This window comes from Amphiprion ocellaris, chromosome 21 (assembly GCF_022539595.1).
Source record: "Amphiprion ocellaris isolate individual 3 ecotype Okinawa chromosome 21, ASM2253959v1, whole genome shotgun sequence".
In the NCBI taxonomy this organism is placed as follows: Eukaryota; Metazoa; Chordata; class Actinopteri; family Pomacentridae; genus Amphiprion; species Amphiprion ocellaris.
The window spans coordinates 18,911,151-18,925,179 of NC_072786.1; the positions used below are offsets into that span (position 1 = coordinate 18,911,151).

General features: G+C 39.1%; 1 protein-coding gene across 20 annotated transcripts in view; it reads right to left on the minus strand.

Annotated features, from left to right (window-relative positions):
• The window catches only part of LOC111563581 (pleckstrin homology domain-containing family A member 5-like), a 294,554-nt gene that overhangs the window by 178,113 nt on the left and 102,412 nt on the right, over positions 1-14,029 (minus strand). The window contains exon 4 of one of the 20 annotated variants that reach the window (XM_055006650.1): positions 1,955-8,595. The exons of the other annotated variants lie outside the window; for them this stretch is intronic. Coding sequence (XP_054862625.1) covers positions 8,592-8,595 — 4 coding nt within the window. The 3' untranslated portion in view covers positions 1,955-8,591. Of the gene's footprint in view, positions 1-1,954; positions 8,596-14,029 lie in introns of those variants that run through there. 20 annotated transcript variants of the gene reach the window in all.

The window sequence follows — 14,029 nt, forward strand, 5'->3', positions numbered from 1 at the left end:
TTTAAGGAAGTAATACCCTCTCTATTTACTTCAGCACCATTTACTGATATAATGGAAGGCAAATATTATAATTTTACCCCCACAGAAGTGGATTATTTTGTTAATAATGCTGCAGCCTCACTGCATACAACACTTGATAGTGTTGCATCTGTAAAAAAAGAAAGTTATGTCTCAGAGAGGACCTGCTTCTTGGTATAATTCCCAGCTGCGGACTTTAAAGCAGGCGTCCCGAAAGCTGGGAAGGAAGTGGTATTCCACTAATTTAGAGGAAGCTTACGCAGCTTGGAAAAATAGTCTAGTAATTTATAAAAAAGCTCTTCGTAATGCCAGGACAACATATTATTCATCTTTAATAGAGGACAACAAGAACAACTCCAGGATTCTCTTCAGCACTGTAGCCAGGCTGACAAAGAGTCAGAGCTCTGTTGAACCTTGTATTCCTTTAGCTTTGAGCAGTAACGACTTCATGAGCTTCTTTACAAATAAAATTACTACGATTAGAAAAAAATTTAATCTGGCCCTTCCTACAAATGTCACAGATGTATCATCGAGTACAGTTGCTTTAGAATTGGCTGTAAGACCTGATGGATATTTAGGATTCTTCACTCCTGTACATCGCTCTGAACGAATTTCAACAGTTTCTTCATCTAAACCGTTGACACATCTTTAAGACCCAATCCCAACTAGGCTGGTCAAGGAGGCTTTACCTTTAATTAATTCTTCAATGTTAGATCTGATTAATCTCTCTCTAGTAACAGGCTATGTACCACAGGCTTTTAAGATTGCTGTAATCAAACCTTTACTTAAAAAGCCCACTCTAGATCCAGATGTTTTAGCTAACTATAGACTGATATCCAACCTCCCATTTTTCTCTAAAATTCTGGAGATAACAGTTGCAAATCAATTGTGTGAACATTTACAAAGGAATAGCTTGTTTGAAGAGTTTCAGTCAGGCTTCAGAGTGCATTATAGCACAGAAACAGCTCTGGTGAAAGTTACTAATGACCTTCTCATAGTGTCAGATAATGAACTGGTCTCTATACTTGTTTTGTTGGACCTTAGTGCAGCATTTGACATCATCGACCACAAACTTCTATGACCTGATAGTACCATATTATCCTAGCAGAACTCTTCACTCTCAGACTGCAGGCTTACTTGTTGTTCCTAGAATCTCTAAAAGTAGAATGGGAGGCAGAGCCTTCAGTTATCAGGCGCCTCTCCTGTGGAACCAGCTCCCAGTTTGGGCGGACACCCTCTCTATTTTGAAGATCAGGCTTAAAACCTTCCTTTTTGACAAATCTTATAGTTAGGGCTGACTTGGGTGACCCCGAGGGGGTGAGCTGGAGTCTTCATTTGCACAACTGACTTCCCCTTTCGACGTCCCTTAGTTCTGCCCCTAGTTATGCTGCTATAGGCCTAGGCTGCTGGGGGACCTCTCTTGATGCACTGAGCCCTTCTCTATCTGCCTTTGTATTTAATATATATACCATTATTGCATTATAATCACTCTGTTTCTCCCTGTGTCCTTTCTCCGAGTGTCCCTGGTCCGAGAGCTGGATGCTTCAGATCTGCATTTACTATCCCATCAACTGGCCTAGTCTCCATCATGTCCACTGTGGGATGCTGCTGCTGATCTTCCTCCAGTCCACTGCTTCCAGTTGCCCATTTCCACCAGTCTACTCTGCATCGCCCTTACTATACTTGATAGGCTCATCTACATATTGTTTGAATTTTACTAACAGCTATATATGTAGTATATTTAATTCCAGAGCTGTCCATCTTAACAGTAAACTATGAATCATTTTCAATGTTAGCTTGTACTTTGTACGTATCATCTAGCTTATCATACATGTAGCCAACTGTGTGTTATATGTTCCTTGTTCCCCACCCCCCTCTTCTCCCATCCCTCCCCCTCTCAACAGTTCTACCCCTCTACCTTTCTACCCCTCTACCTCTATCCTCTAACCCTCTACCTCTTCTGTCCCTCTCAACCTGCCTGGCCAGCAGGCAGATGGGTCCCCCCACATTAGAGCCGGGTTCTGCTCAAGGTTTCTTCCCTGTTGAAAGGGAGTTTTTCTTGCCACTGTCGCCTTAGGGCTTGCTCTGGGGGGTCAGGCATATGGGTTCTGTAAAGCGTCTTGAGACAATTTGACCTGTAATTGGCGCTATATAAATAAAATTGAATTTAATTGAATTGAGGTACATTGCTACAACACATTCAGCTGCTGCAGCTCACTAACAGGAACATTTCAATTCATGTCAACATTGTGAAGCTTGAACTATGTGTACAGAAATGGATGCCTGTCTTTGAACTGCTGAGATCATTTTGAGGTTTGTACTTTTTTCATTCCTGGGTTTGGTTGTCTAGGACTTGTCCCAGTCACAGAGGACCTGTTGCTGCAAGCTGCACTTGCTGCTGTCATTCCACGTTTTGTTCCAGTATATCCAGAACCTTCAGCATATGTTTTTATTCACTGTGGGCTGACTTTCACTGCAGTATAAAGTCTTGTCCCTCTATCCAGTATAACAAAGTAATATTGTTTATAATAATAATCATTAAGTAGAAAAAAAATCTAAGTACATGTTTTAGATTTTTTTTAATTTTCCAAACAACAAAAAAAACGTAATCCTCATATATAACATTTACCAAGATGTTAGTAATACTGAATAAAAACTATATTTCTACATGCTGAAGATGTTTTTCTGCTTAATTCCTTTGTGTTTTTCACACTATGCACATCAACTTTAGAGTATGTTTCTCCATGCTGAATGTATCTTCCAAGAACTTGCTTCTCTGTTCATTGTTTCTGAGCCATGCTGCATTTATGCTATTGATCAAGATGGTTGGTTGAACTGGGCTAATGCCACTTTATATACAGTATGCATTATTACACATTTGCACACATGGCATTAAGTCAAAACAATGTTTTGTTTATGAAAAATTTTAATTAATGTACATTCAGTTTTTCTGCAAAATTTAAAAAGTGAAGTAAATTTTTGAGGGTTTTGTGTTGTGTTTTCTTTCCTGCTTTTCTGAGGATTCCTTTCCCTAACTTGTATCCTCTCATTAAGTTTCATTTTCTATGATCAACAGGTACTGCACTTTACTCTTTTGTCTTTGTCCTGATTATCCTCTCACACGCTTCTTTTTGTCTCTGTCTTTCTCGGTATCATCTCTCTGAGTGACCCCTCCTGAAATAAGGAAATTCCAGACAAACAGAGCACGGTCCAAAAATGAAGCTGGGAACAGTTCTCCTGTTCCACCCCTGACCTGCAACAGCCCAGATGGAGGAGAAGATAAATATGCACACAAAAATGACACACACTTTCTGAATTTAGGGTGTGTGTTTCAGAGGAGAATATCTGAAAGTCTGTTATGGAATGAAAAATGAGCCGTTTGTCTGGCTGCCAGCAGGAGAGATGATACAAACCCAAGCTGCCACAGATGGAAAAGTCAATAATGACGTTTCATGTGTTTATTTTTTCTGCTGATAAAGTAATATCTGAGAGGTTGCTGTGGTCAGACCATGTATGCTAAGTAAGATGAAAACAGACAGAAACAGCCTGGCTCAGCTTCACTCCTCCATAAACAACATGACTGAAGAGTTGATCTTCTCTGACTCTGACCTGGTATGAGGAGGCCAGCTGATGTTTGCTGTTTATCCTGCATGTCTTATCTTTTCCATCCTTGTCTCTGAGATAAGATGCCAAAATTCTGGGACAGAATCAAGGACACAGGAAATACACAGCATATGATCCTTGAATAGGATCAAACTTGTATTTCTCAAGGCCAGGGTGATGCAGACAAACAGACCAAATGCCACTAACTCTTTATGCTCCTTTATTCACTGCAGTTCTGGCCACTTTGCACATTTTTTGATCAGGTATCATATTTCAGTATCAGTATTGCTCTACAAAGGCAGAGAGTCTCAACAGAAGTAGTGAAGTTGAGAAAAAAGAGGCGTCAAACTGGGCTCTTTGTGGACTCTTTGATCTTTCGAAGTACACTGCCACAGAACCCACAACACAGCTGTGGTACAGATAAAAATTGCAGTTACATTCTACCTATGGAAAATCTACAGGGAATAATCATCATTTCCTGTATGTCCTCATCTGTCTGATCCAATTAAACAAGAAATTTTAATTTGTTTAGGATTCACAGTCCAAAGTTTGCAGGAACCAAGTCGTGTTTATGTGTTTAGCCTTTCTATCTCCCCAGTCATATTCATATACTGAGTATTGTTAAATGGGACACTTTCTGAAAATGTGTATTATGTCACAATTTAAGGACGTTGAACAAATGTCTGATTGTGAAAACTCAAATTTTAAGCAATCATTTGAAAATACACAGAGAGTCAGCTAATATTTTGGTGGAAGTGAATATATATAGTGGGAAAATGCTGACCACTGTCAGTGACAAGAGGGCGTGGGGAACAGGAAACACATCAGTAACTCTCCCAGATGTCAGATTGTGGGATGAAGAATTTCTCTGCCCTGATGCAAAATCAGGACTGGGCTGGACTACTGGGCTGTTCCCACTGTCCTAATCCAGGATATCATGATGGTAATCTGATAGCGGATCAGTGCCATGGGCAGTGGGTGACGTGTTCTGAGAGCCACCCATGGGTATTCCAGTGGACTTAATGACTAGAATGAAGCATTGTTCTTCAATGGAAAGATAACCAGGATGTTTTCTACCAGCAGCATGGCTAACACTCATAGCTACTCACTTTCAGAATACAGAGACCTGCTGTACAATGTTCTGGTGGAGGTCTGATGCAGCAGAGTGTTGTTGCTTGAGTGCTTCTCAACCTTAACTACTGAGCATTGTTCTCATTTAGTTTTCCCCAGCTAGTCTGGTATTTCAGCACTAACTCTACTCATAAGCTGACATCATCCAACAACATGATGGATATTGTGACATGATAAGAGAATAAAAGCAAAGTAAGACTCTATAATGCTTAACCTTGTGGTGTAGGATTATTTTCTTGAGCAAACAGGCATATTGCAAAAAAAAAACACAAGTTCAATATTTTTAGCAGTTTTATTCCAATGGAGAAAGTGGTTTCTCCCTCTTTGATAGCTGCACACACTGTAGAAGTAAGCATGCTAAAGTTTACCTATAGTGAACACAATGCTAATGACACTGGCACTGACAGAAAGCAGAACTTCCAACCTTGTATGTGGCAAGTCTGCAGACATGGCCTGACAACATTACCTTCAAAAATTTCAAGTCTTCAACTTTGACATTAGTTATGATACTTCTAAAATCTGTTATAAATAGATTTTCAAATTGATTTTTCCAACCAAAGCAATATGTCTGTGTAGTTTCTCATTCATCCAGGTCATGGTTACCCAAAGTTGTTTAAATCAATCCAACTGGACTTTAAGAAAGTTCCTTGAAGACGTTTCACCTCTCATCCAAGAGGCTTCTTCAGTTTTGGTGGTGGTGATGTTGCCTCAGCTTATAACCTCTGTGAGGTGTGGTCAGTGTTATTCACATTCCGACGACCATTGCCAAGTGCGAGTTTCACCGAGCCCTCATATGCTAATGGTGGTCATTAGCATGAGCCACTTCACATGAGTCATTCTGCTGAGTAGTTCTTTTGGGGAGTTTTGAAAGGACCTGATTGTAAATCGGCGAAAGATGATGTCACAGACCACCCCCCCGTTCAGAGATGGCTTCTCCACTTTGACATGGATGGCTTCTTTCACACCTCTCTCAAATCATCTATCCTCCCTATTCAAAATCTGAACATTAGTGTCCTGAAATGAGTGTCCCTCTTCCTTGAGGAGAAGGAAGACCGCTGAATCCTGTCCTGAGGAATTGGCTCTTCTGTGCTGAGCCATTCACTTCTTAATTTCGACTAATCTGCTTGCAGCAGGCTAAAATAAAGTATCTCTCCCAAGGTGGCCCCGAGCCAGATGGTGTTCTGTGTCTACCCAAAGGTGTCCTTCCAATTAAGTGTGTTGAATACCTCCAAATTTTGGTGTCCAAGAGTATCTACTATAAGCTTCTTCCAGATGTCCGAGCTCTTCATGTTTGACCAGGAACGTGCTCATTGAATTTCACGAAGGCTAGCCAAATACTGGGTCATGAAGCAAAGAATATCTAGAATATTAATCGTGCTGATATACCAAAACTCATGTCTGGTACAGTTTAAGCTAAACCTTATCCACATCCATGAAAAAACACTTACACATACCTGCTGTTGCAAAATGACTTTTGGAAAAGCTCTCAAACTAGGTCAAACAGCACCATTGGCTCTGCTGTGCATGGCTAGCGTGTAGCGAGAGGTTTGAGGTCAGAGTTAATTGAGCTATCCTGTTTCCTTCCTGTGTCTATTCTCTGATGGACAGCCAGCCTCAGACACAGCAAATAAAGTCCTGATATAATCACACTGACTAAAGCCTTCCTGTCGGAGGAGGCCACATTTTTGTTATTCCACTGGCATGTGCCGCTATTTTCATGTTCCACCCTACCCAGCCATTCAACACAATACTTTGGAGGCCTGTATCACAAAAGGATGATATAATCCCTAGTTATTAGAAAAACAAAAGGAGCGCATGTGATTGATAAACCCCTTCCCTTTCTCTGCATCTTTCATATAGAATAAAATCTGAAAAGGTTCTGTGCACTGGGGGAAAGGCTAAACAAATGACAAAGCATCCTCTTTTTCTAAGGTTTGTTTTTTGAAGTAGAGACACTTCACTGCCTTCTTTCACACTGCGGAGTGGGAGGATGAAACCAGTATTTCAGGTTCAACATAAACATATACATGTTGTGAAAGCTCAGTTTGGCTCAAGCTACTTTACAAACACACTCACTCAGGCACACACAGCACCGTGAATCAAATCCACAGGCCCCCTGCAGTTTCCTCTAAGTAGGCCCCAGTGTTTTCTCCAGCCAGCTTCTATTGTACTTGTTTTATTATGGCTACATCATAACTGCTCTTCTCCTTACCTGGGGATGAATGAACTGCATTGGTGTTGCCCTTCTGTGGCTCATGATGTGATGTGATGTGATGTGGTGTGAATAAACATGAGATGGTATAGCTGTGACAAGTTCAAAGTGAAAAAGTGACTGTCTTGTGTAGGTTATTTTTATAATATTCAAAAGCCCATCCCACTGGAGCAACAGCTATTTGATTATGGTCATATATGACAAAGAAAGTCTATTGAAACGAAATACAAGAGTATTATTTCAATGATATGTGAGAAACACCAGCGCTGACAAAAACGAAGCAGTATAACCTATATTTTCATGACAACTGAGCAAATTCCAAGTGCTCATGAAGACCGTGGGATTTCATGGAAAGTTCCAGAACAGCTACTACACTAGTTGGACCATAAACAGAGATTGGCCACGTTTACATGAAGTTTTTTAATTCGAAATTATTAATTCGGAATTAACTCATTCGGAGTTAAAGTTTTGTGCTTCGTGTTTACATGGAAATATTAATTCCGAATTAAGGTTTACATGGACCACGCGTTTATCCCCTTCCTTAATTCCGCCTTAACGCTTGGGCGTTGGAAAGGATTCTGATTGGACAGGGAGTGGACGTGACGTATCCCTGTTTACCGGAAGAAAACAAACTCCATTTGCCGCAGCATTTCTTTTCCCCAACAACATGGAGGAACAACTAATTAGCACACTTCTCACTTTGCTTTTTATTGTCGTTTTAAAACAGCAACTCGACAATGGCGTACTACTTCTGTTGCGTCACTTGAGAAGGAGAAGAGAGATAGAATACCGGAGAAGGGAGGCAGACGACCAAGCTGTGTAGGTCGCTACGTCATCGCTACGTGAGGAACCAAGCATGCGCAGAATAACCGGAATTAACTAAAGCAGAATTAACTGTATACATGAATAGAACGTACACAGGAATTAGTTTATTCGGAATTAACATCGGAATAAACCAGGTAGTTTATTTGGAATTAAGTTTATTTGGAATTAACTTTTTAATTCAGAATTAAGTGTTTACAAGGAGATTTTAAAGCGGAATTAACTTTAATTCCGAATTAAAGAGGAATTAAAGGTCTCATGTAAACGTGGCAATTGCGTTGTCAATACACCCTCAGTTGCCCACCACAGCCACAAGCATCACACACACACGCACAAATGTAACTTGACTTTAGAAACATTGATAAGAACAGCAGGACTACCATAAAACAATGGAGAGATGGTTTACTCTGACAAGCTCCTGGGTCAGCACTGATGGTCATCAAGCATGAATAAAATCAGACATATAATGTTTGACAATATATGCCACTGCCATCCAAAATGAACCATGTAAGTATTTGCTGATGGGACACTGTTTGATAATGCTATCCAAAAAGTTGCAAATTCAAAGCTGTATCAACTCAGAACCAGGAGCCTTGTTCCAGGTCCCTTTCCATCATATCCAAAAGCTGTAGCTACACTTCAAAAACTAAATTACTAACAGCAGTAGTGCTACAAGACAGAGGCACAATCTGCCTTCTAGCATGGCCCTCAGCAGAATACCACCATCATCAAGCAGGAATAAAAGAAGAAATAAAACCAATTCCTCCCAAAAACAAAACAGGCAGATGGATTGAAAGCAAATGTCTTACCTGGAGAGAAAGTGTGGAGTCACACAGCAGATGGACATGGAAAAGAAAGAATGAGAATGTATTAGTTGTCAAGTAAAATCTCCCCAAATTGTAAATATGATTTCCATTACACTGTTATATATTCTAAAGGCAGCTAGTTAACTAGGAGGGAATCAAACAGTATGAACCCCCCTGCAGTAACCATCACATCAAGAAACAGCGCTGTGTTTCTACCTGTCTGGAAATTAGATTCGCTGCTGAATGAACGTCCAAGAGTCATGAAAGATTACACAGACTTATTTGAAACTGGATACAGTTGCAGTCACATCTCCATACCTATTTGCTTTGTTTGTACCACAAAAAGTGAAACAATATGGACTAAGGTGTGCAATGTCAACTGCAGGAATATTTTGGAATACTTTCAAACTGCTGTAAATAGTGAAATGATCATTGATATAGGCTGCTTAAATGTAATTACAAATATAGAGACTGTGATACTATGCTTAAGTTTAGTTATTTTTAAAAAGACAAAAAGAGGGATAGTAAATCTATTACTTTGATCCCTCTAAATGATAATGCATTTGCTCCAAATGCTCAGTTGCTCAGGGGCCTGTGTGCCAGTGCAATGTGCACTGTGTTGTAAGGGAGATACTCTTAGGTCTTTAGTTTGTTTCTTACAAACCTAAGAGTGAGAGTGTAAGCGATGGATTTAATTGTGAGAGAGATATACATCAGGGTTACAGGAGCTCCCCCAAAAATTCAGTCATCTGCGTAGGGAAACATCCAACTCATTGTGTCGTTACAATCCATCAGTCAATCAAAGTTTATTTATATAGTCCTTTACAACAGCCCAAAAGGTGACCAAAGTGCTTCACAGTGAAAAACAAGAGAATAACTTAAAAACAACACAGTAACTTAAAACAGGAAAAACAATCACAATCGCACTCACACCTACAGGCAAATTTAGAATAATCAATTAATCTCAGCACATTTTTGGACTGTGGGAAGAAACCAGAGTACCCGGAGGAAACCCATGCATGCACAGGGAGAACATGCAAACTCCATGCATAAAGACCCTGGGAAGGCTGGGACGCAAACTAGGGATCTTCTAGCTGCAAGGGATCTTAACAATACAATAATTCAAGTACGGTGTTCTGAATCTGCAAATGTGTAGTACAAATATAAGATCCTGAGGGAATAAAAGTGCTTTAGGTCCCATTTTGGGGCAAAAGCAACAAACTTTTTAGGGGTTTTAAATTACATTTGACTGTTGATTCTCTACATGCAGCATTTATGTCCTGATGGCCACTGAAATTGAACTCATAGCTGTGACATTGTTATGCTCCAAACAACTTCCCAGAGGCATTACTAAGATGGCTAATGAGTGCTGAGGCTTGCCTATAAAGGCTGTATTTATCTGTTATTTTAGACAGTGTTAACTAAGCCCTGACCTTGGAGTTATACTAGTTAGGAAATATATTTGTATTTTACAGATGGTTCCTGTTTAAGATTGGTGTGTATCATATTATTATATGTCACACAACTCACAATAACCTGGTGCTCTGGAGTCACTTGTGCACTAAAATATTGCACCTTACAACTATTAAAGGGCAGACATGTTTAATGATGTAGTTTAATGAGGTAGTCACCTAGAATTGAAAGCATATTTTGCTAAATTTACATTTTTTGTTTGGTATGTAATTCCAAAAGTGTCTTTAGTTTTGTTCTACACTGTAGAAAACAGAAAAAATTATCAATTACATCAAGAACATCATATACGTAGTATTCAAGTGCTTTATCACATCAAAGCACATTTACTAGAAAACTGATAAACAAGTATACACTAACATCTCAGAATATACACTAATGTAAAATAAATGCGGCACTGTGCAGCCTCAGATTCTGCATGTCTGCTAAGCATATACTAACGCTGGTGACGTCAAAATCACGTTTATCATTAAAACATAATAACAAAGTATTTTTCTATGATTGTCTTGTTATTTAGACACATAACAGGCACACAGCACAAAAAGGTTCTACAAATCTGAACTAGGGTGGTTTCATGGAATAGTGAGAGAGCGGATAGTGGTGTCCGAGGACATGGTGATGCCACAGGATATGTATAGTAGACTTTCACTCAGGTGACTGGGCTTTGCTTCCCATTTAAAGTCATGAATAAATGGTGACTGGTAGATTGGCTGTTTGAAATGCATGCATATTCCCACAGTCATCGGGTGTGAGGGACTGAGGAAAGAGATGAGAGCTCCATGAGGAGCACTGCACTTTCAAAATTGTCTTTTTATTATTTTTTTTCTGTTTTGTCTTTCCTGTATCTCTACCCAGTGCAGCTTTAAGAAAATGAGATGTGTTGTAAAAGTCGCAGCAATCATCATGCATGGAGCCAGAGATGATGGAGGTCTGATCTGTTTAAAAATGACTGATGTTGACTGTAATTTACCAGTCTACTATTCATTCCACATCAGTGAAGATGAAGCAGTTTGTCCAACCTTCTTTTTCTTATGCAAGACTTTAAAAGCCCGGCTAGCTGCAGGTTGTCAGATTTCAACATTCATTTTCTTTTACTCATAATTCCTGGCACTTTTGGGAGCTGTTAGCTGTAATGGTTTAGATGATGTTCTCACTCTTCAGCCACTTTATAATTTGCACAGAAGTGAAGTAGAAGTGTGATGTTGAGGAACCTGATGTCTAAAAGAGAAATTATAGGGAAAATCCTAAAAATAGACTTTTAACAGCTTTGTCTCATTGCGGGGCAAAGATTTCAAGTTTTAGTGCCAGTTTCACAAAGATATAACATGTCTGAGATGTTCATAATATTCCAACTTCAAATTGATGTCTAAATATATATGTTGCACAAAGCTCTTTTGATCTTGATTATTTTGAGTAGAACTAATTTGCTAGTTCAGCGTAAATTTGGGTTTAAAAAATAATCATGAGAAAATTAATGGCAACAACTGAAAAACTTGCTTGTTCCCACCTCTCAAAACTTCTCATTTGCTAGTTTTTCAATAACTGTCATCTCAAAGTTTGGGATGTTTGATTGTTAACTTGGGCTTCTGGGAATAATGATGCGCACATGCCACTATTTCCTGACATTTTAAAAACCAAATAATCAACAAAATGAGAAAAAAACACTATTGTTAGATGTACTGATAATGACAATAATTCCTGTTGAAGTTGGTATGATAATTTGTTTGGAGCAATGTGAGCGTTAATTATTCAACATAAAAAAAAAAGAAGCATTTTGCTAAAACTTGGCAAGAAATAACCACACTATGAACTAAAACCATTGAAATCTTAAGACTACATTAGGGGGATAGGTCATAGCTGACATTACACTTCAGTGGAGCAAATTTCCAACAAATCTGCAATTTGCAAGGTGACATGGAGTAAACCTGAAGCTGTTGGGCAGCTGAGGGACTGTGGCCACCAAGTTGTGTAAACAACTACACACATTTAAGTCAACCGAAAACTTTTGTCTTCTAAAAGAACAGGAACAAAAGCTACAACTATGGGAAAATTCATCACAGACAGTGACAACATAAGAAAACTAAAAAAGACTGCAAAGAGCCAAAGAAAAAGAAAGCAGTGGTGGGATAAATGCTGGATATAAAAGCAGTCTGTGGGGCTAACAGTAAGACTTCTAAATGCTCCTCCACCCACAGACTTACTGAGCAAACAGCCTGGGGTTGAGTAAGTCAACCTTTATTATACTTTCTATTGGCATTGAACTAATCTAAGATCAAAATTTAGACTGGGTTGAAGACTATGACCATTTGAAATCGTCTTTGACCGTGGAGCCACATGGAGCCACGATTGGCTCCATGTTTAGCTTAAGAGGTTTAGAGAGGAGTTCTGCCACGCAGTGACAGAGTAACAATTACCCACATGCATGTGTGTGTGTGAGTGTGTGACACTAATGGCAGGACTGTTAAACCAGCAGCACAAGCCACCAGCCAAAAGTGGGACACACAAGAAGCACACAAAATGTAATTGCCTCTGCCCAAATCCAACTACACACACACACACACACACACACACACACACACACACACACACACACACACACACACACACACACACACACACACACACACTTCAGTTGCAGGGCTTAATTGTGTCTCTGACCGCTACTGTAGTATTCAACAGATTTATCTCACATATATTCTCGCTCAATCATCAGAGGCTACAGAGAATATTCAACAGTGATTGGCTGGATGATGGTTGTTCCTGACACAGTGTCCTCATTACTGATTTGAAGACTCCAGAAGGCTGCCGGATGCAGCAGTTACTAAGCAACAGTTTCTCCTGCTTGTTGCAGTAGCAATTAATGTTTTAATGTGTAATCTGAAGCTTGACAGAGACAATGTCACTACAGACTTGTCTTTCAAAGGGTGGCGACCCCGAGACATGAACACAGTAATACTGTGTTTATACTCATTAGAACTATATTTTGCTCCAGAAACATGAATTTCCTTCGAAATACATTGTCACTTGCAACAATCCATAGTTACCAAAACTATATATATATATATATATATATATATATATATATATATATATATATATATTACAGTTGTGAACAAAAGTTTACATACACTTGAAGACCATGTACATCAAGTTAGTCTGGAGTTTTAAATGACAGGCACAAACGCTACAGCAGGCCTAAGGAGCTCAGCAAAGATCTCAAGAAGCAAATCAATCACTTGATCAAGTCAAGAAAGTAACTTGGAGCCATTTCACAACAGCTTCAGATGCCAACATCAACTGTACAAACAACTGTAAGTACAAAGGCCAAAACTGTGTCATTGCCAAGATCAGGAAGAAAAGACAAACTATCACCTGCTGCTGAGAGACCACTGGTCAGGATGGTCAGGAGACACCAAGAACCATCAAAAACAGGTCTGTCATGAATTAGAATTAAATTTGCTGTAACAATGCAGATGTCCTCATTGTGGGATTAATAAAGGCTCATCAGATCGTATTGTGTCGTATTGTGTGTGTCATGTGTCATAAATAAATTCTGTTACCCTGTTTGATGGAATTTTGTCTGTTACGCGTAAATGATAAACAACTGTTGACCAAAATGCATGTATGAGAGTTCATTTGAAAGTTATCATCTTCTAGTTTTAAAAATATCAAACTTTTGACTCTAATTATTCAGTGGATATTTCATTTTGCAATAAAACTTTTAAACACAAATACAAAACAAAATAGGATTATCTTAAACAGTGCTCTCAGACGTGAACATCACTGTCTGCTTGTAGAGCTTTGCTGTAATTATTGTCAGTACTATCACTATATTATTGCTCCTGTGACTCGTCTGTATCATCTTGTCTGTTTATACACTGAGTACATTTTTATCACATCTGTACAGTTGCTTTTTAATGTTTTGTTCCTATTGCAACAGTAAAACAAAACAAGAACATACAGAGGA